This window comes from Carassius gibelio, chromosome A11 (assembly GCF_023724105.1).
Source record: "Carassius gibelio isolate Cgi1373 ecotype wild population from Czech Republic chromosome A11, carGib1.2-hapl.c, whole genome shotgun sequence".
Classification (NCBI taxonomy): Eukaryota; Metazoa; Chordata; class Actinopteri; order Cypriniformes; family Cyprinidae; genus Carassius; species Carassius gibelio.
This window is the reverse complement of record NC_068381.1, coordinates 10,846,979-10,870,065: the sequence shown is the minus strand read 5'-3', so window position 1 is coordinate 10,870,065 and position 23,087 is coordinate 10,846,979. Positions and strand designations below refer to the sequence as shown.

The window sequence follows — 23,087 nt, the reverse complement described above, 5'->3', positions numbered from 1 at the left end:
TGGAAAATTCTCATTGTGGGTAAGTATCAGAATTTTTCTCGGGGCTCTCTGTCAACTGTATTGATAGACTCACTTTTGACTTTTGACTTTTGACTCACCTGTGCATGTGCTGTATGTCAGTTTAATGTCGGAGGTTTGTATCTATATGTGCTAGTTTCACCCAAAGGCTTCAAGGCGATGTATAAACTTACTGTTGTTTAGTTGTTTAAACCAGTATTGAGTTTTCCTGATGTCTCTGCACTTGTCTCTGTAAGCTAAATTATGTACTGTAATTATGGTCAAGTGATGGTAAAGTGAATGTACAAAGTATATAAAAAATATTTATTTTACTGATAAATGCTGTTTTTTTTAACTGTTCATCAGGAAATAGTAACAAATGTATTATGATTTCCAAAATAATTATGAGAAGCACAACATCATTGATGATTATGATAAAAAGAAATGTTTCTTCTGCTTGAAAAGATGCTTTGAAATATGTATCATGAAAAGAGCTATAAAAATAAGAATGGATTAAATTTCTTGAGCTAAAAATCAGCATATTAAAATGATTTCTGAAGGATCATGCAACAATGCAGACTGGAGTAATGGTTGCTGAAAATTCAGCTTTGCCATCACATCAATACATTTTAATATATATTACAATACAAAATAGTTATTTTAAATCACAACATTTTCCACAATATTACTGATTTTTAGACTGTGTTTTTGGTCAGCCTAGGACACAAAATCGTTCCTATCCCAAACGCTTAAAGAGTAGTGTACGTTAAATGGTTGTTCGCTTTTCTGAGGAACTTTTCAAAAGTGCAGCAGGTGCTAAATGTATATCTGAATTAGTATTTCTCTTTGTGTTGTGTAGTTTGTCTTTTGAACTCTTTTAACAGTCATTCCTCATGGCAGGAAATTGAGCTGCCTGCTTGCTCACATCGGCCACACTCGTAAAACAACAGCACATTGAATCTGTGGGCCTTACATAAACATCTCTTCTGGATGTTCAGTGTCACATCCTGGAGACCCGAATCTACATTACTGATCGTTCTTTGTGTTGCATTACCAACATTTAAGCAACTTAAAATCATAGCTATCACTCTTGCTTGTTAAACTGATCTTGTGAAGATGTCATTATGCCATGCCAAAAGGCAAAGGGCTTAATTTCATTGGAAAGAGAGCAGCTACATGTTTACAGTCTTTTCTTTGGGTAACATTCCTACATCAATGTCCCCACCGTCACCACCTTGAGAAAACCAACGCCATCTTAACACTCACACTCTGTGTGAATGAAGTGTCAAGTCTTTCTATCAGTGTGACAGACTTTGAACATTGTTGATTGTCGTGTTGTCATGTCACACAGTCTTTACAATGGTCTTGGGGCTCTGCCAGATGGCTGACTCCCAGTCTTCATATATGCTGTACCTGCCTGTCATTTCAAACAGTTGTTTACCTTCAGATGTGTGAGAAATGGTGTGAGAAGAAAAGAGAACAATTCTAATGGAAGAAATCGCCTCAGCGGATGGAAGAAAGGGGAAGTGCTTCCCTCACAGCAATATTCCTTTTTTTCAAAATGCAACAATTGATTACCACAGTCACGGCAGTGGTTGTAAAAGTGTTTGCTTCCTGGCTGATCAGCCCTCTTACCACTTCTATTGTCTTTCTGAGTTTGATAGGGTAGATCTGTTTTTGTGTGTGTGTGTGTGTGTGTGTCTGTGTTCATGGAGTGTAAAGGTGTAGGAGGAAGTTGATTTGAGAAGTGACTCATTAGAAATACCCAGATGAGGTCGCCTATAAGCAGGTTTTCACTATGTATTTTCTAATATTTGGCAGGAAATTAATCTAAAAATGTATATTGTTTAATTTTGGAGGTTAATGAGTAAATTGACCAATGTGGAGCATTTGTCAGGAAATGTTGTGCAGGTAATAGAGCTTTGCTTTAGTATGAATCACTGTCCAGGACTGCTAAAGCTGTGGACATTGTTGGGATCACAAGCAACAGCAGATCAGTGTAGTGACAATAAATGTACGCAAACTCTTGAACAAGAACAATTAAAGGAACCACATTCATTTTCACCACAAAACTGTTTTAAACTCAAACATTGTTGGGCTTTAAAATCTATTTCAGTTGACCAATCATGGTTTTGTTTTCCTGACAATGGCATTATGGGCGTTTGAATAGACATTTATACTTTTAACAGACCCTTAGTTTCCCTAAATTGCTGAGAACTTGGCTTCAGCTGTCTGGATAATAAAGGCGATGATGAAGATTGCAGATTTGGACTCATTAAAGGAGTCATAAAGTTGATTGGTTTTGGCATCATAGATTAGCTTATTTTTTGCTACTGCTTCTGTATATTTGTGTTGGCTTTGCCTCATTTTCTTGGGTTTTACAAATTCTTTCTATATTTTTGCCTTTGTTTATATTGACAAACTAAAATGCACTTCTTTTACTTTTTACAACAGGGAAGAGCAAAGAGAATCATCTCAGAGGTGGCAGCCCTCTCCTGGATCCAAAGCTGCCATGTTGGTAAAGGTCAGCAGCATTGGCAGAAGCCAGACAAGAGGAACCAGCGGAGCTGCTTCCCTTCATCTTCCTCAGAGTAAAACCAGTGACCATAGTGCCTGCACACTGGATACTGGCAGTGTCAAATCTGTTTCAGGCTACATGCTGTCACCACAGGCTTACAAAACCACACCAGGAGGGAAAAAAGCATCAGACACGAGGCAGGCCCACCACTTGAGGAAGGTGAGCAATGGCAGCTTCTGCCTGGTGACCTCTGGGGACTCGACAGCATCTCTCCAGCCTCAGACTAGTTCATCTAGGCCAGTATCTCCTCAGTATGGAGCAACCGCTTGCCTCTACGATGATCCATCATTTGATTACCCCATTTACGACGAACCTCCAGTAGATATGGAGGTTGAAGGTGCTCACCTACATAACGGCCCTTCTAGACACAGTCTCCAGAAGGTCAAACTTCTCCAGCACCCGGGTCAATCTCACACCAGCTCCAGACACAAGAGAAACCCATCAGACTATAGTCCAGCAGGCTTGGATTGTATCAAGCACATGGTGAATGTAGACCCCAAACAAGAGCTTCTTTCCACCTCACCAGTCCCCTCTTCCAGCCCCTCTCCGACCTCAGCTCCTGAATCTCTGCTTCTCCCAACAAGGGGGCTTCAGAAGGAGCCCGCCAGCCTGGAGAAGATGCAGTCATGGAGGATCCTAGAAGCAAGTGTTCTCAGAAACATGGAAGTTCACCACAGCCGGCAGGGCAGCCATGGATCTCAGGACTATTCAACACCACCACCTCCCCCCATTAGCTACCAAGACTCAGGTTATTCAACTGGCCCATCTCCCAGTCTGCGGAGGAAAAGCAGGAGGAGGATAGGTGCCGGGGCCCAGGGCCGACCCGGGTCTGTGGGCAGCACTGGGGAACTCACAGCCCTGAACGAGCGTCTGATAGAAGAGATGAGGGAGGTTGTTAGTCGCTCAAATACCATGAGGGAGACCAAAGCTAGTCTGGACTCTGAGATGCCGGGGAGTTCTTTCTCCCAACGCACACACAGTGTGGGACAGTGCTCCTCCAGAGAGGACATTGCATCTTGTAGCAGGTCACTAAGCATAACAAGTAACCATCACAGTATGGCCTTCATACCTCTGGAGATTCCGGGACGACAGAAGAGGACTTATGAAAAGGTGGACACACTTGAAAAGAGTTTAACTTTGTCCTCACCTGAGATTGCCGGACCCCCTTCACAGGTACTACATACATTTATTTTTTATTCTTTTGGTAGAAATGGCTTGCTAACATTTTACAGTGAGGTTCAAGTCATGAACATTAGTAGAGTATCATGAATCAACAATAATTTTACCACATTTTTTAATCTTGGTTGTAGTGGTAGTCCACCCAAACTGAAAATATTTTTTTTACTCACAAAAAAGATATTTTGAAGAACTGTTTGTCTAAACAATGCAAGAAAATGGGGTCTAAAACAACAGTGACACTATATGGACAAAAACATCTACTTTTGTGTAACTCAGAAGAAGTAAAGTCACACAGGTTTGCAATGACCTGAGGGTGATTCAATTATAACATAAGTTGCATTTTGAGTGAACTGTCCATTTAATTAGGAAAGAACATGACTTGATAATGAACAATGGTATATTTATAAATTAAATACCTTAACTAATTTAAACATATTCAATCTTATTGTAAAATTTTAAAGGCGACCTTCTGGTAAACTATCACTAACGTACAATGAGCTCATGAGCGCACAAGTCCCCCAGGGGAGTAACTTTTACCTTGTTATTTTAGAGAGATTTGCAGTCCTGTATAAAATATGTGTATGAACTTTTGCCACAGTGTATTTTCCACAGATCTTGCGTTTCAGCATCATTAAAACCCAGACGTCATATTTGTTTAATCTCCATGTGGGACTGTTGGGAGAGAGCTTGGTTTGGTTGAAGTTTTTCATGCCTGTCTGATATTTTTCCCCATGGTCTTTATTAGAAACAGATTATTATGTCACCCATTATAGCATAATAGTGATGTAAAATATCAGTCTTGTAGTTATTTCAGTCTAAATCATAAAGCGTAATGAGGCAACAACATCTTTCTCTTGGGTATTCAACATTGCAGTCAGGCAAGTTAGAGGCAATTCCCCATCTGCACATGATTCTAGTTAAGGGCAGTGATCACTCAAAGAGCGGTCACTGCCGCTCTGACCCATAGGAAAGCTGTAATCTGTCCTCCCTCAGTTATGAATTCTATCTACATTGTTCAACAGCTAGGCGCCAAGAGTTCTGTACTTTCTCAAATGCCTTCAAGAATTGACTACTTGGGTTTTGATCCAATCAGCTCTGGAAACATTAAAGGGATCATTTTAAAGCTTTGAGACTTACAGGTGCTGATCGTTGCAAATGTTTTCATGACCTATTTAAAAAGAGGTGATGATATCTACTCTCGTTGCCCCCGTCTCTTCCCTTCCCACCATCCTCTGATGTGAATACAGCAGTGGTCTGCCATGGTAATGGGTGAAATGCCAGAACATAGCGGAGCTGCAAAACACGATGCCTGTTGAGCAGGAAGGATGGCTACTGTGGCCCATATGGTAGCATTGCTGACACAGACGGGACAGTTGGGTCCAGGACAGGCGTGGTCACTTTACAGACCAATTGTGTGTCAACTGTGAAGCCGATAGGGGTTTGGTACCTGCTGGGGATTGTTCCATAAGCTGATGACATCATAGGTCACCTCATTCCCTGGTGTATAATCCATTTCACCACACTGGCATTTCAATGTGCTAATTCCCCAAATTATTTGCAGATGAAGGTGAATATATGTACTTAATGTAATATACAATATATTTTTGTTCATTTAAATTGAGCCGAAATAAAATAAAATATAATTGCTAGCTTTACGTAATTAAAACATTTAGAAATGTTGCCTTTGCAACTATTTTTATTAAAATAAGTGAAAATTTAAGAACTTCACTAAAATTGAATAGTTGGAAAGCTAAATGCATATATTAAAAAAGAACATCTATTAAATATGAAAAAAGCATGTCACAAAATTACTGAAACAAATTGTATATAAATAATGCTAAAATAACACTATTCAGTGAGTTTAATAAAGACCATATGAAACCTATGAATTGTGTCATTTTTACCCACAGTGTCCTCAAAATGTTATATAAAGTTATAAAAGTGAAGTTGGCACACATGTTGTGCCTGGTTTTTGTAACAGGAATACAACTAAGAGTACAGCGAGAGAGGCAATGCATGCATAAGGGACCTCCTTAAAGGACAAAATTCCTCTAGGGATCAAAATGAGGCCATTGCTGGATTTGCATTATTTTTAGAGACAAAGAAGGAGAAATGTACTGTAGGAATTTTTATATCAGTGATTGGTCATAACTTCATCTATTGTGGATGGGAATTCTTTATTTAGTGGGTTTGATGGAGTTTATTGTGCTTTTGTGTTCATTTATGAGTTTAAATGCCGATCCTGCAGTTATTGCAGAGAAGAATTGAAAGACAAAATCAGTTAAGTTCTGTGAAAAGCAGATGAACAAAGCTGCGGTGTAAAAATAGCTTTTAGTTTTATGAACACCCTGTTTCTTCTCTTCTATAGGCGGGAGCTCTGGAACCAACGGTTCAGTTGGATAGTAGAAAGAAAGGTATGGTAGATGGCAGAACAGGCTCACTCGGCCCTCATCGCCATGTAGCCAGCGATACCAATTTGCAGGCAAGTGGTGGTAGGGCTTACCAGATTTCCTACGCCACCCTCCGTCAACCCCCACCCCCAGATGCCAACATGGCTGATTGGGCCAGCAAGCACCTGAACATGCACACCCAGGGCCTGTTCCGCCGCCGAGTTTCCATCGCCAACATGTTGTCCTGGAACCGAGGCTCCATCAAGAAGCCCATGCTGATGACCAACGACCGTACTGTGCGCAAAGAAGCCTGCGAGGTGTTTAAGCTCGTCCAGGCGTACATGGGAGACAGACCCTCACGGCTGGACCGGCGCCATGCAGCACTCCTCGTTGTCACTAAGTGCTGGGGCATGCAGGGACTGAGGGACGAGCTCTACGTCCAGCTCGTGAGGCAGACCACAGGCAACACCAGCCCACGCAGCCTGGCAGCAGGCTGGGAGCTCATGGCTGTGTGCCTTGCCTTTTTTGCTCCTTCACCCAAGTTCTGCTGCTATCTGGAAGGCTACATTCAGCGACACATGGAGCCAGCCAGTGACAAGAAAAGTGAGTTTGTCAGTTAATTATTTAAAAACACGTACACTAGGCTGTGTTTTGCTTAATCAACAAAAAGCTGTTTACACAGGATGCAAACTGAAGTCCTCGAAACATTTTTAAAACATGTCTCGCCTTAACAATGCAAAGAACACAGGACCTGCGGGGCCAGCCTCAAGACAGATCAATTACAAACAGACCAACACAATTACAAAATGGATTGCTGTGGTCTAATAATAGGCTTTTGTTCAATGATATATAAAAATAAATTGATGATTTAAAAATACTTTTTGCATTTCTTTAGTTGTTTTCCACAATAATGTCTTGGAATTATCTTTATTATAGCTCATGTAGAGATAATGATTTAATAATGATTATATATATTACATTTATCAAACGTAGCAGTAAAGAAACTTATAATGAAAATTTTTTTTAACATTAAATCAGCATCAAAGGATCATGTCACACAAAAGACTGGAGAAATTATTCAGAATATTAATAGCAATAAATTATATTTTAAAATATAATATTTTAGTGTTCCTGTAGCTCATTTGGTAGAGCATTGTGCTATTACGTGAACACATGATAGGTAAACATTGATAGCCTGAATGCACTGTAAGTTGCTTTGGGTAAAAGTGCTGCTAAATGCTTAAATTTAATTTTTAATGTTAAATTTAATTTAATTTAATTTAATTTAATTTAATTTAATTTAATTTAATTTAAAATATATTAAAATGTAAACATTTCATAACAATTGTGTTCTATACATATAATTAATTGTTTTTATTTATTTTTATTTTTATTATGACAGCACTAAATGTATGGGTTATTTAATGGGTTGTTTTGTTTTCTGTGTTTCCATTGCAGTTACCCAGTACATTTTGGACCAGCAGGATATTAAGAAGAAGAACTCTAAGTCAAGGAAGAAGAGGAAACAGAACTCAGAGGAGGAAACAGAAGGTAGTTCATCTTTAACTATGGATGATTCCTTAGACACTTTGGATGAGATCAGATGTTGGTATGCAGGCCTCTGTAGAGATATATTGAGTACTTTTCATTTGTAGCTGCATTAGTGGAATCAGTTATTTGCCGTGTCAGTAAAACTATGTTAATTAGCCCTTTAGGGCAGGACACATCACGTGTGCTTATCAGTAAAAGAAAGTGCTTTTATTCTTCATATGGTGTTACTTTGACCTTGTGACTGCTACCACAATGAGTGGTCTTGATGATTTCATCAGATTTTTGACTAAATGAAGCCGTGGAATTGACCACAGTAAGGATCCCTTACACTGGGTCTCACTGCAGGCATGGCATAACAGTGACTCACAGCCGCTGATGCAGACCTACTCATGAGCCGTCTCTACTGTAATCACAAGCCCATTAGACCAGCACCAGCCACTGGCCACTTGAAGGAGCAGGATATGGCTCATATGTCAGCCCTGGCCTGCAATGTTTTTGAGTCATTTAGCTGGATCTGATGGGCAGATGTCCAGATGAGTAGGTCGACTTCACAGATAGTGTTGCAGCTGGGTGTGAGTCACCATGGGGGATTCCTGAGGTTAGGTTTGGTCTGAGTGTAGAGCCGGCCCAGCTGAGGGATTTATTGGGATGTTAAGTTGGAAGCCCTGATGAAGGCCATTGTAAAACTGGAATTTACTCATCTCTCTGACATAGGGAGTCACCACAAAGATCTGTGTGGTCTCATTTGTGGCCTCTGAAAAGATTGTTGTTTCCTCTGGCTTTCCTTCGCTTTATTATTGCCTTTCATTTCAAATGAGGGCAAGCTGTTGTTTCAAAGCTGGACCACCAGCGCTTATTCAGTCATGTAAATTATAAGAATTAAGTCTGCATATGAATGTGGCAGAATCTGTATGTTTACCCTGTAAATGAACTGTTTAGGTTCTGGAATCCAGGGAAAAAAGAGAACAAGCGGAATTGTATGATGCGATACCTCTTATTAGACATAATTGCAGTCTGGTGCATGGAAATTAACAAGAGGTTGTATCAACATGGATGCCTATCATCATCTGTTTGCCATAAATCTGAAGAGGTGTCGAGTTTGGGGCACATTCCAGAAAAGATGCTTTTTATCGCCGCACAGATTTTTTCCCATCTGGTTCCTTTAGTTAGGATTCTCAAAGCCTGTATTAGAAATGCCCCCTACGGATTTTAGTTTGGAGTTATGAGGCTCTCCTGAAACCAGAGGAATCCTGTAGAGAACGGCTGTGGTTTCTCTAAAATGCTGAACATAGGCTGCTGTAAATTCAGCATTGCTGGATGTACAATAAATCCCAGTGATTCTACAAGCCTGGAGTTTGTTTTACAATCTGACGTTAAATTATTTCTGGGAATATAATTTATTCCAACTAGTGGAACATTTTCTGCAATGTCTAATTTTATAGTCCTATGTCCTTGTCTCTTACATAACAGAAGGACAAGACGGTCACAGCACACTGATGAAACGCAGCCTAGTAGAAAAGCCCTCTGTCTGTTTATTTAGTCTCCTCTAGTTCACATGTTGAGTCAGTACTAACAGAATGTGCTGGCTGGATTTCCTCCACTACACTTCAGATAAAGCTGAATCTTCATTTTTCATTCATTTTTAAAACAATTGACTCCTTTTGCTTCACTCCGCACATTCTGCTGTGATTCCATGATTGTTTATTCCACGACTGTAATGGAGCAATTTAGCCATGTTCCAGTCAAAGAAAAATGACTCAGATGTCACAGTCTTTACCTTGTAACACAGGTTTTGACACATCAGATGTAAATCTGTCAGCGATTAGACTATCCAGGCCCTGTGTCTAAGAATAGTAGTAATCACTCATGTCTTTTTGCCTCTAGCTCTTCCCGTCAGCACATATGCCAAGTACTGCTACCGGAAGCTCCAGAAAGTGGCAGTCACTGGAGGGAAAAAAGTGAGTTTTGATCAAATCCACTGTTTGGAGAAACACACTTTTAAGAAAGAGAAAAATAATTGGTAATTTTACTGTTTTCCCATTAGGGTCTTCGTAAGCCTAGTTTGGAGGAAGTGGACCACAGCCGGCGTGCCATCATAACCCCTTCACTGTTCGGCAGCTCTCTAGAGGAAGTGATGGAGCGGCAGAGTGAACTCTTCCCAGACAGGAAGTTGCCGTGGGTGCAAGTGCAGCTGTCTCAGTATGTGCTAGCTCTGGGTGGAGCACAGACTGAGGGCATATTCAGGTAAGACCTGCTCACATTCCAGATAATTAGACAGAATAAAAGAACAGGCCATGTTTTACTATATGAGTGTGCTGACAAGTACCTAATTTGAAGTCGTGAAGCTACTTAAGTAAATTTTTTGGTAATTGTGACATTCAAACAGTTGTTTCCTAACAGTTTAGCTTTTCCGGTGACAATTGCTTTTTGTAGCCTGCTAACGAGAAGCAGTGTGACTTGACAAAACATTGAACTGTTGCTTTTAGGCTTATGCAGCTCATAGGGTCAAATATCAACATGTTAACTGTTTCAATTATACTGTTCAAAACTTTGTAGGAGTTTTCGTAATGCTTTTGAAAGAGTGATTATGTATTAATTTGATCAAAAAATACAATAAAAACAGTAAGACTGTGAAATGTCATTTCAAACTCTGCAAGACATTGAGGCATACAGTGTTTTCTAGCTCAGTCGCTTGTGCATGCATTATTATGGTGTGCTGTCTCCCTCTGGTGGTCCTTGAGTGTAACAAAACAGTCGTCTCGCGCAGGGTTCCTGGTGACATTGATGAAGTCAATGCACTGAAGCTTCAGGTGGACCAATGGAGGATTCCTGAAAATCTGTCAGACCCCAATGTTCCTGGTGAGTAACTGTTCTCATCCATTTATAAGAATATTACATAGTCAAAGAAAAAATGTACTGGCGTTTCATTATTACACCAAAAATAGTTAAAGATCTATACCACTGTTTTTCCTCAGCCTCTCTGATGAAGCTGTGGTACCGTGAGCTGGAGGAGCCTCTCATTCCCATGAGCTTCTACAAGCAGTGTGTCAGTAACTACGATGATCCTGCGGCAGCCATCAGGGTGGTGCAGTCGCTGCCTGAGCTCAACCGACTGGTGCTGTGCTACTTCATCCACTTCCTACAGGTATTCACAACACTCAACAAACACACACAATATGCAGAAAATGTACTTGACTTATTGCACTGCTCTGATGCATGTCCCATGTCTTCCTCAGGTTTTTGCTCAGCCTGCAAATGTTGCAGTAACTAAAATGGATGTGAACAACCTTGCTATGGTAATGGCTCCTAACTGCCTTCGGTGCCAGTCAGACGACCCCCGTGTCATATTTGAAAACACCCGCAAAGAGATGTCTTTCTTGCGAATGCTCATTGTACATCTGGACACAGGGTTCATAGAGGGCATTGTTTAAAGTTCTTCTTACTTCTTATTAGCAGAACACAAATCAGTGATACACAACCAACCTGCTCACAAAAACAGTCACAAAAATGGCATTGTGGGCAAAATCTAAACTAAAGTAGACTTTTAAGGATAAATGATGTGTGTTTCTTTTGTTAGTTAGGTATGTTCTGTCCACTTTGTTGATATAAAGACTGTTGAAGTTGAAATTAATTAATGGTAACATGGCAGAAATGTCATGCCTTTTATCCCAAGTTCTTTGCATGTTCAAGAAATGCATGAAAAAAAAATCTAATCTTCATGTTAATGGTTTACGTACATTAATGTGCATTGCAAGGGTCAAAATTAAAAGTAACTTGCATGGATGCATTGCATTGTGAGCACTCAAATGCTTTTTGCTTGTTTTGTACAGTAAGTCAGTGACAGGCAGAAAGAAACCACTTTATGATGTTTGTTATCTGGCAGTATCTTTGTGTATTTGTGTTTTTTTTTTTTTTAAAGATCATGTGTTATGTACAGGACACATGAATGAGCGTTATATTTGTTCTTAGTTTGATCTGAAAGCTTTAACTATTTAAAAGAGAAAAATAGGTTTTATTAGATAGGGTGTGATTTTTTTTTTCTTACTCTTTTTAAAGAACATTATTTTGATAAGTGAAATTTTTCTATTTTATTTTATGATTTGATGTTTTATGTGTACTGTTTTGTAAAAACTATTATTATTCCCGATAGTCAGGAATTTTATTCATGTTAAATTTTCCAGAGTCTTGAAATGGTACATTTTCAGCTCCCATCTCCCGCAGCCTCGTACATACCATTTAGGTAGACTACTTTTGTGTGAGTTTATAAATTAATTAAATATATTAGGTGATAATGGAATGGAACTAAATGCCATTATATGATGACTGTAAAATAGCATTTGAAGAATTAAAATCTTGAAAAAGAGTAAATAAGATCTATGACTTCTCTAAAAAGAAATAATTTTGTGTAATCATGTTCTTTTTGAGTCTTTGTATGTAAATAAAGCTTTGTAAATAGTGCTGCTTGACGTTACGTATAAATGTATGTGAGTGGTGGTGAGTTGGTGGCAAATAGATGAAGAAAATATAAACACTTTATTTAGTATTTTTTGCAATCGGCTGATTGTGATTGAGCAAAATATTCTGTACAACCATTGGATTGTGTTTGTATTTTTTTGTGAAATGGATGTTGAGGAATATAATAAAGTTTCATAAAGATATGTTACATTTATATTTTAGTGGTGAATAAAATATTGTAGTATTACTCTTTTGAATACAAATTAAGATATATATGTTTTACCTAGATTATGTTCCATTATATAAATACACTAATGTTCAAAAGTTTAGGGTCCATAAAATGTTTTATGTTTTTGAAAGAAGCCTCTTATGCTCACCAAGGATGCATTTATTCGACCTTAAAAAAATATTATTGTGAAATTATAAATAACTCTCTATTTTAGTTAAAATTTGATTTATAAATGTAATGTATTCCTTTGTTGCTGCTGAAAGCTGAATTTTCAGCAGCCATTACTTCACTATAACGTCCCTTTAGAAATCGCACTAATATGCTGATTTGCTTCTCAAGTTGGCTAACAGTAGGATTTTTTTTCTTTGTCCAAAACGATTGTGCAGCTTAAATTGTAGAAACTAATAATTTTTTTCTTTCATCTTAGATTAATGGAAATGTCCAAAGAACAGTATTTATTTGAAATAAAAATTTTAGAAAACATTTTTTTTTTTTTTTAACTACTCAATGACCTGTTACTTTTGAAAGGTGTTGTATTTAAGGAACGCCTGTGGTTTACTCCTCGTCTTCAGCCGCTGACGCATGCGCGGTTGCGGTATTGTTCATACCGGTAGTCTGTGTGTGGAACACATTGGAAAATAGTAAGTGCGTGCATCTCGCGTCCAACGTGGTCACAATAAAAGAGACTTTAATAGATGCACGACCCGCTTTTATAATTAAAGAGACGGATATCACAGCAGGTAACCGATGTTTATAGCATTTTATAATTCTGTTTACGCAATAGCAAGACTTTGTTCGAATGCGGAATGTTTAATGATGCTGTTTTAGAGAACTGAATATGCAGTTACAGATTTGATAGTGTAACCAAGTAGGTGCTCTGGTAGAAGCATGTTGTGATTTCCAGCTTGCATTAGTGGGAGTGGCACTGGCGATAGTATCCATGTCATTATTCTCCTGGAGGGTGTGGATCACTCAGGAAGTTGATGTCTGCTCGTGTTTTCACTAAGATGAAATATTGATCCTGTAGGATTTCAGATAGTCTTAAATGAGGTTCTCTGTCTGCTTTTGGCTATAGACAGGCAGAAATCGTTGATCTGGGATAATAAACAGTAGTGTAATGTTGGAATACCTGGCATCTCTATTGTTTCCATTGTCATTGTCAGGCATTTGGGGGGAACCTAATAAAATCACATTGCTCTCATTTATATGACTACTCATGCAAGAGTAAATAAGTTAACTAAATATGTTTATAGTGTTTGTAATGCATAATAGTATGATTTATATAATTTATTTATTTACAATCATTTCAATTGTAAATTATTTAGATAAAAATTTCAATGTTTTATTTTTATGCAAAAGGAATGTTGAGTTTGAACTTAAACATTAAAGTTATGTAGAAATAAGAGGCTTAGCTAAGTAGGCTATTGATTATTCTGTTGTTTGCAGTGTTAAGTTGCATGATGCCATGACCTGGATTCTTTGCACCTACACTGTATAGTGAAATGCTGTAGATCAGTGTGGTTTTTATGGGAAAGATTTTGCTATTGCTTTGATAGGGGGGAAAAACAACAACCGAAATGATGAATCAAGATGTTAAAAAGATGTTTCTTGTTCCCTGAATCATTACAATTATTCATTCAGTTATTATTATCTAATTATTCAATAATTAATCATTTTAAAGTATTTGAATAGTAATAGTGGTAATGTAGACTTGTAGCATGTAAAATAAAAAAATGTGTGTTATACTTTGAATCTCAAGCTGAATCTGACATGATTTCTTTCAAGACAAAGCTCCAAAGCTTAAAATATACTTAATTAATATATTTTTTTTAGTCCACTGTTTATATTAGATTTGAAATAGTTTATGAATGATTTACGGAATGGGGTCTACTGTCTGAATAATATAGTAAAATGTTGACCATTAGAGGAAAAGTTTTCAAATTTGCGGAAAAATTTACTTTTCCTCAGGTCCTCCGAAATGTAGATGGGTTTAATTTCCTCACTGTAACAGATTTGGAGAAGTGCTTTACTTGCTCACCAATGTGCATGGGTGCTGTCTAATGAGAGTTCAAACAGCTGATTAAAGCATCACAATAATCCACACAACTCCAATCCATATTAAATGTCTGTGTTTTTTTTAATTTTCAAACCATTGCTTCCAGCTGAAATTTGTGTCCTCTATCAATAATGCTTACTCCTGTGACAAAATTTGATGAAGAAATAAAATCGGCATCTTGAAGGCCAGCAGAAAGATTTTTTATTACTGGTCATATACGTACTTGCTAAATTAGTAAACTTGTACCAGAACACTGCAATAGTCTCAGTAACCAGTGACCTTGATGTGTAATTTTAACAAGCTGCGACAATTAATAGTTAAAACTAATGTTTTCCTTCCAAAACTGTTGCTGTGATAGTCAAAGGTTCAGTGAGTGTCACTTACTGTTATTAGTAGTTAGTTATTACCATTATGATTTAAAAACAATAAATGTATAAGGTAAAATATATATTTTTTTAAAGTGTTGCAATTTTACTAGATTTTTGAGAGTTAGTTTGCTCTTTTCTGTCATGCTAGCTCTAATGTGAGCTCTAATGAGACCGATCTAATGTGATGTAATGACCACTGTGTGGGAACTTGATGTAAACTTAAATGATTTTTTTCATATTAGGTAGTTGCTAGCATCATGAGCAAAATGCCTCCTAACAGACGAGGAATTAAGTTTGAGGTGGGCACTGCTCTTGAAGCACGGGACAGTCTTAAGAACTGGCAAGTGCTATTCTTTTAAAAACACTTATTTTTTTCTTAGCCTTTCCCGCACTCGGTTTTACAGCAAGCCGTCTTGTGTGTGATTTCACTGCCAGGTATACTGCCAACATTGAGAAGATTGACTATGAGAATGAGAAGATCTTAATCCACTATCGCCAGTGGAGCCATCGCTATGATGAGTGGTTTGACTGGGCCAGTCCGTACCTGAGACCCGTGGAGAGGATTCAGCTGAGGAGAGAGGGACGGCAGGAAGACAGTTTTATCCCTGTGAGTCACAGACTGTGCTCCTTAAAAATCCCAGTATATGAAAGCTAATCTAGGATCAGCCCCATGTAAAAATCCATTTACTGAGATGTGAAAGTAATGCTGTCATTTCAGCTGATTATTACTGTGTGGATCACACAAGCAAATATATGTATGTGTATGTATAGTGAAATAATATTACAGTTTAATTCTTTTCTATTTTAATATATTGTAAAATATTGCACATGAAAATCAGTCACATGATTCTTTAGACATTTGCTGATTTGCTGCTCAATAAGCATCTCTTATTATTATTATCATCAATTCCGAAAACAGTTGTACTGCTTAAAGGGATACTCAACCTCAAAATTAAAATTTTGTCATTAGTCACTTACCCCCATGTCGTTCCAAACCTGTAAAAGCTTTGTTCGTCTTCAGAACACAGTTTAAGATATTTTGGATGAAAACCGGGAGGCTTGTGACTGTCCCATAGATTGCCAAGTAAGTTACACTGTCAAGGTCCAAAAAAGCATGAAAGACATCTTTAGAATAGTCCATCTACCATAAAAAAAGTGAAAAAAAGTGTCCTTGTGGCCCCGCTGATACAGAAGAGCGTACACTGCCTGGTATGCCCTAATTTCTCAATGGTTTAGCCACATTTAAAGCCACTGATAAAGCAAATGAATTGATTCTGTTTACATTCATTCTCTTTTGCAGGGATTTCATGTGAATGACAAAGTTCTTGCCAGCTGGTCTGATTGTCGATTTTATCCTGCAAGAGTCTTGGCTGTCAATAAAGATGGTAAGCTGTTGCTGTATTCATCGCATGAAACGGGTGTGTCACATGAACAGATTCTTATTCAGATTGAAATGTTATGTTTTCATATGTGATTCGAATTATCTTGCAGCATCCTACACTGTCAAGTTCTATGATGGTGTCATCCAAACAGTCAAAGGAATCCACGTGAAACCCTTCACCAAAGAGGTTTATTTTGCATTCGTGTTGCATCTATATTTCAGTACTCCGTTTGGCCTTCTCTCCTTTGATTCATTCTCTCATTCTCACAAACAGAGAACAAAGAAACTTACTGCTAAAAATGGAGAGACGCCCATGTTAAAAAAGACTGAAAAGGACAAGAACATGCAAGAGGAGAATGGAGTCAGCGGTGCTAAACAAGCAGCAGGACAAACTGACCATGTTCCTGAGAAAGAGGAAGATGAGATCTCAGATTTGGATAGAGAAGAAGGAGAAAAGAAGAAAATCAGTGGAAATCGGACATGCCTTAAAGTGGAAAATATAAGCATCTTGGAGCAAGTAGGGCAGCACAATTACAGTAAGTCATTTCTGAAGAAGGTCTCGGGGACTGAGGAGGCTGCAGTGAAGATGGAGGACTCTGTGGTGTTTGACTCGGGTATGAACTTTAATGAGGCGATGGTGAAGAGGAATGAGACAGAGGAAGCAGAAGTCCAGGTGGAACAAAAAAAGGAGGAAATCAAAGAACAGTGTCTTCCTCATGACAGAAAAGCACAGAAGCAGCCCATAAGAAGTACGTACAAAGTGATTTTTTGACTGAATGCAACTGTTTTGTAGGTTGATTTGACCATTTAAAAGCTTAGAGCCAATGTAATTATTATTTTTTGAAAATAAATAATAGAAATTAATACTTTTATTTAGCATGGATGCTTTAAATTAATTTTAAATTTAATGTTACAAAAGATTGTTTCTTTCAGATAAATGCTGTTCTTCTGAACTTTCTATTTATCAAAGAAACCTGAAAAAATTCTACTCTGCTGTTTTCAACATAATAATAATAATAATAATAAATGTTTTTTGCACTGCAAATCGAAATAGCAGGATAATTTCTGAAGGATCGTGAGACTGGAGTAATAATGTAAAAAATATTGTTTTGAAATCACAATAAATTACATTTTAAAATATATTAAAATAGAAAACAGTTATTTTAAATAGCCTATTAAAAATATTTCAAAATGTTACTGTTTTGCTGTACTTTGGATCAAATAAATGCAGGCTTGGTGAACAGAAGAGACTTCTTTAAAAAACATTAACAAGCTTACTGTTCAAAAACTTTTGACTGGTGGTGTATATGCAACTTTATTTTTTCTCTAATTTCTAGCTTTTATTTGACTTATTTTTATTTGAAATGTATAACTGCTGGACAATAACAAATAATGATGATTTGTTTATATACTACAAACACTTTTTTTTATCACACAATAAGACTGAATAGTTTCTATATTGTAATACCGGTAAATGCTATGTCAATTAGCACTGCATTGTTCATGGATAGTTTGCCATATCTGCAATAAAATGCCATTGATACAGCTTTAACTGATACAGCTTTTGATTTAGTTTGAGGGTGCTTAGCACCCTCTAGCACCTCAGCAGAACCGGGCCTGAATATAAAGAGTCACATTAATCAAATCTTTTAAATGTTTGCTGAAACGAATATCGGAAAAAATCGATTCATGGCTTTATCGATATCGAATTGACGTCATTTTAAAAAACGATTAATCGAAAAATGTATTTTTGTACCCAGTCCTAGCACAGGAGCAGCTCATGATTCAGTGTTTTCATGGACTCCGAGTGGCTCAGTGCACAGTAAATGTTGCTCCGCACACACTCATCTCTGCATCTGTTCTGAGTTTGGGTCGCATATAACATGCATTTGCATCTTCCCAAACCTATAATGACTTGTAACAAGCTTTAAGGGCCCCCTGCTGTTTTCCACCAAAATACAAGCAATCGTCCATGTTTAACATTTGAAAATGAAGATATTAAGAGTTACAGTTGTACTGTAAAATAAAATGATTTTTTTAATATATATTCCATTTGTTATTTTACAGTGAAATATTACAATAGTATTAATTATTATTTGTTTAACATGTATTTATTAGTAATAATAATAAAAATACTAATAATTATTATTTTATAGTCATATATATTAACAGAATTGTAGGCCCTACAAAAGCAAACACAGAAGAACTGGAGCTTCTTTAATCACATTTTTAGTTGCAATCAATTAAAAAAAAAAGAAATTAACATGCAATTAAGTTATAATAATAATAATAATAATATGGTTTATTTTACTTGACATTGTGTTGAGTGCTTGTCATGATAGATTTTTATTTAATTGTATATTTTCTAGGGAAAAGGAGACTATCAATGGCACGAAGGAGCTCCAAAAAAAGCAAGACTGATTCAGGTTTGACTGTGACATCAAATATAAAAAATGTGTTATGAGAAAAATGTTTACTGGTGCCATAATGGTAGATTCCCTCATTATTCATCTCTTTCTTCCAGGAAAACATTTTCATAAAGATTCCAAGTCCACATGTGCATCCACCAGTCAAGAAAAAGAACTAGACCCCTTAGATCTAACACCATCATCCAGTGGAACAGCAGTACTTAAGGCTCAGTGCCAATCAGAAACGCTTAAGCCTACAAGTAAGATCCCACCCACCACATCTGTACAACCTATATATGTATGCTCAAATAGCACCTTGTTCTTTATGATCAGGGGATTTATTGTTTTATTGTAGCAATTAGAAAACAATCTTTTCACAACCCCAACCGTTTCAGCAGAGAGCCATGTGAGTAATGATCTATACTAATCAAATTCACAGAATCATGATTCATCACCATTATCTTGAATTATTGACCGTAAATGTACCATCTAATTATCTCAGTATACAGAGTCATCAGAAACCAGCCTCCACCAGTGCTCTCTATCAACTTGGACCATAATCCATGTAAATGTAGCATTCCTGGCTGTACAAAGTCTTTCCGGAAAGCAAAACTTCTGCACTATCATATGAAGTACTACCATGGAGATGATCGTCTGATAGAACAGGACCAGACCAGGGCAATGGACAAACACACCACACTTAATAATCAGGAGAGCTCTAAGAAGAGGTGCATTCCATCACATGAGTGTGCGCAGATGTCTGTGAAGAGACACTCTGTTGTCAGTGCACAGAATTACCAACGGTGGCCATCACTGAAGTACAAGAACAGAGAGGATCAGCTAGACAGAAACATGCAAAGATACTTCGACAAGGAAAGAGAGAGGAGGTTTATGGAAATGGGTATGGCTGATGGATCAACTTTATATAGTGTTTCACAGAAATGTGGGATTTACCGTGTTATTGTTCATTTTTCCTCTAATACATGTCATGGTCTAACTGAGCTTTGGTTTCTTTCCTTGTAGAAGATGTGAAAGAACGTGACAAGCTAAAAGAGAAACAGACTAGAGACTTTCTGCGAATTAAGTTAAAGGAAAATAAAAAAATGAGAAAAACCACATCAGGTGAAGAAATTCAGCATGTTTTCGGAGTGATGATGTATCTTTTATTTCTGTGCACAACCACTGTAACTACATGTCTGAAATCTATTTGTTACAGTAAATTATAAGTATACGTTAAATGTAATCAATTGAAGTCTCCATCTCACTCTAAATGTTTGTGTTGAGTTCTTTTTTTTTTTTTTTGCAATTTGATATGTTCTTAAGTTTATAAGTCAGTGTCATTTTAATATCTAACTGATTCCCCCCATTGTCATATGTTTGCAGATGAGGATAGCATTTCTGATTGGTCCTCTGACAGCTGTGGATGGAGTGAAGATGAAATGGGGGCAGATTTGGACGTCATTGCCTCACCTCTCAGCTGTAGCTCCGCTGCCTCGACTACAGGAAGTCAGGAAACTATCCGTTGTGTGTGTGAAGTGGAAGAGGAAAATGACTTCATGTTACAGGTGACCATTCAAAATCAAAGAATCCTGATTTTTTTTTTTATCTTGGATTCCACACAAACATATTAAGCAGCACAACACTGACATTAACAGGAAATGTTTCTCGACCACCGAATCAGAATATTAGGATGATTTCTGAAGGGTCATGTAACACTGAAGACTGGAGTAATGGCTGCTGAAAATTCATCTTTGTAATCACAGGAATAAATAACATTTTGAATACATTTTAAATGATAAAATATATTAAAATGGAAAACTGTTTCAATTGCAATAATATTACTGTTATTATTTTTGATAATTGGTAAAAATGAAAAAAAAAATGACCCAACCAAAACTTTAGAAAAGTAATTTATATGTCAGTAGAAGATTTAGCTGTAAAAATGTCACTATTAATTAACAACCATCATGTTCATTGTTTTCTCTCACTCCCCAGTGTGAAGAGTGCCTGTACTGGCAGCATGGAACCTGCATGGGCCTTCTGGAAGAGAATGTTCCAGAGCGATACGCTTGCTTCATTTGCCGGGATTCCCCAGGTTTGGAAGTGTTGTGAATTTTTGTGTTGTTTTCTGGAGGGAACCTTAAATGTAGACCTTAGGATGAGTGGCACTGACTCCACTTTATGTCAATTCCTACTTCCTATGCTGGAAAATCTATATTATGGCATATTGTGCTATTTTTTGTTTAATTTAGGCTTACAAGTGTATTTGTTTCTGTGTATCCAGGGCAGATCAGAGGTCAGAGACCGCGTCTACGGTACTGGTATGACAGGGACTGGCTTAGCACCGGCCATATGTATGGCCTCTCTTTCCTGGAGAACTACTCCCATAAGAACGGGAAGAAGATTGCAGCCACTCATCAGCTGTTAGGTGACGTTCAGCATGTGGTGGAAGTCCTCAATGGCCTGCAGCTGAAAATTAGTGTGTTACAGTGAGTGATCCAGCTTTATCTCGGTTTGAACCCATAACACAAATTTTGTTTGAAAAGCCTCATGAAAACGGTGTTGTACCAATTCACTGCAGGAGCCAAAGTCATCCAGACCTAAAGTTGTGGCGTCAGACTGATATGGCTGAGAAATCCAGGATGAAAACCATGGATCGTCCAGACACAAAAACAGTTTCTGCTTCAGCATCCTTGGATGCCATTCAACGTAAAGAGCCCTTGATTTCAACCTTTCAGGACTATATTAGCAGTGAGCATAGCTACCAAAAGCCACAAACACTGTACCAGGTATTGGAGCAGAGGCTGGTGCTGAAGACACGGTTTGAGTCGGTGCTGGGAGACCGGTTGCACAACACTGAGACAGTGCTGAAGAATGACCAACACTGTAATGGAGAGATCCAACCAGCACTACTGAAGACATGCAGTACTCAGCTGTGCAACCACAGCATGGTGAGGGACACATCAAATGAGGTTAATATTACATCAGGGTTGGCCAGTGTTGATCCTGGTGAGCCACAGTCCTCCAGAGTTCAGCTCCAACCCTAATTAAACACACCTGAACAAGCCAATTAAGGTCTAAGGGTGACTAGAAAGCTATAGACAGGCCTGTGGATCTCCAGGACCTATATTCAGTGATAGTCATGTAATACAGAGGTGGCGAACAATTAACAGTTATATAATTAGCAGCTAAACTGTGTTCAACATGAACAGTAATAAGATATTTTCTTGAGCACCAAATCTGCATGTTATAATTGATTTCTGAAGGATCATGTGACACTGGAATAATGATGCTGAAAATTCAGCAGTAATAAATTCCATTTTAAAACATATTAGACATTTATTGTAAATTGTAATACATTTTCACAATATTACGGTCTTTACTGTATTGTAGATTAAATTAATGCATAGCATAAAACTTAAAAAAAAAAATCTTACAAGCAAAAATCTTATCAACCCCGAAGTTTTGAACGGTTTTGCAGTATGAAGTAGACTAACTGTTTAATGTTGTGTGGCCCTGAATGTTACTTTGTAGGATCTAGGAGAGAAGTGTGAGGCGGGTGCTGATGGAGGAGGGGTTAAGGGCGGAGCTCAACAGCAGCAGTGGAAGATCAGCCTCCTGGAGCATATTGAGACTGTACAAGAAGAGGTTACTCAAAGGATGGACTTCATCGAAAGGGAGCTTGATGGTGTGCCAGATGGTTTCAGAGGGCTGGATTTGTGTTTTGCAGTTTTTTTTTTATGGCCTGATTTGTATTATGTGAATGTTTCGTGTATGCTGTGACTCTATATTGATTCTTTTTTCAGTGCTTGAAAACTGGCTGGACTGCACGGGTGAGTTGGAGCCTCCAGAGCCACTGGACCGTCTGCCTGAACTCAAGCACAGCATCAAACAGCTGCTGAATGAAATGGGAAAGGTGCAGCAGATCGCTCGGACATGTGCCACATGAGTGCGCCAAGGAATGTTTCACTATCATCACAGGGCTACCTCAGATTGACACATTCCTAAACCTTCACAGACTGAAGAGCCAAAAGAATAGACTGAATAGAGTGAGAACATGTGAAACTGAAAATGATGTTTGTAACACAGCCTGTGATTCTTAAATGTGAAATCAAGAGAATGTTGCAAAACGTTTTCACCTCAATTATCATTTTTCAACAAATGTTATCTAATTTTCTTCATTTCTGTTTCAACAAAAGGGAACATACAACAAAATAAATTTTAAGTATGTTTGCTAAAAGGTTTATAAGACTTGGCTTTGTCATTTAACAAAGCTCAGAATGCAGTGATTTCTATTATTTTTAGACTTAGTCATAAAGCAATGCATTATATTTTTTCCTTTGCAGAGAAATTGAGTTATTCAAAGTTATGTTTAAGCTAAAAGCCTACTTGAATAGTCAAAAAGGACCCATCCTGTGCTCTTTAAAAGGGTAGTAACCTTTAACATGTATTTAATAGGCTGGGTGTGAAGTAAAATGTACACCATGAAACCGTT

General features: G+C 37.7%; 2 protein-coding genes across 3 annotated transcripts in view; both read left to right on the top strand.

The window, feature by feature from the left end:
- The window catches only part of LOC128022315 (rho GTPase-activating protein 39), a 31,076-nt gene extending 18,723 nt beyond the window's left edge, over positions 1 to 12,353 (top strand). The window contains exons 3-10 of the mRNA XM_052609713.1: positions 2,452 to 3,748; positions 6,123 to 6,747; positions 7,603 to 7,695; positions 9,580 to 9,653; positions 9,740 to 9,939; positions 10,463 to 10,554; positions 10,671 to 10,840; positions 10,932 to 12,353. Coding sequence (XP_052465673.1) covers positions 2,452 to 3,748; positions 6,123 to 6,747; positions 7,603 to 7,695; positions 9,580 to 9,653; positions 9,740 to 9,939; positions 10,463 to 10,554; positions 10,671 to 10,840; positions 10,932 to 11,126 — 2,746 coding nt within the window. The 3' untranslated portion in view covers positions 11,127 to 12,353. The remainder of the gene's footprint in view (positions 1 to 2,451; positions 3,749 to 6,122; positions 6,748 to 7,602; positions 7,696 to 9,579; positions 9,654 to 9,739; positions 9,940 to 10,462; positions 10,555 to 10,670; positions 10,841 to 10,931) is intronic.
- Positions 12,354 to 12,956: 603 nt separating this feature from the next.
- Positions 12,957 to 23,087, top strand: LOC128022316 (PHD finger protein 20). Of its 2 annotated transcripts, none has more exons than XM_052609714.1 (17): positions 12,957 to 13,119; positions 15,046 to 15,143; positions 15,239 to 15,410; positions 16,104 to 16,188; positions 16,295 to 16,371; positions 16,459 to 16,933; positions 18,554 to 18,610; positions 18,709 to 18,852; positions 18,948 to 18,998; positions 19,095 to 19,493; positions 19,616 to 19,714; positions 19,976 to 20,157; positions 20,588 to 20,687; positions 20,877 to 21,081; positions 21,174 to 21,543; positions 22,127 to 22,280; positions 22,399 to 23,087. In XM_052609714.1, the coding sequence occupies exons 2-17, from the start codon at positions 15,061 to 15,063 to the stop codon at positions 22,539 to 22,541; spliced, it is 2,796 nt and encodes a 931-aa protein (XP_052465674.1). In that variant the 5' UTR covers positions 12,957 to 13,119; positions 15,046 to 15,060; the 3' UTR covers positions 22,542 to 23,087. The 2 variants fall into 2 exon arrangements, with proteins under 2 accessions (XP_052465674.1, XP_052465675.1); XM_052609715.1 differs by having other exon boundaries at positions 12,963 to 13,020.

Coding starts and splice junctions, on each gene's coding strand:
- LOC128022316 (XM_052609714.1), top strand. CDS start 15,061: ATGAGCAAAATGCCTCCTAACAGACGAGGAATTAAGTTTGAGGTGGGC. Junction 18,611..18,708: donor AAAAAGCAAGACTGATTCAG/GTTTGACTGTGA, acceptor TCTTTCTTCCAG/GAAAACATTTTCATAAAGAT. Junction 22,281..22,398: donor CATCGAAAGGGAGCTTGATG/GTGTGCCAGATG, acceptor TTCTTTTTTCAG/TGCTTGAAAACTGGCTGGAC.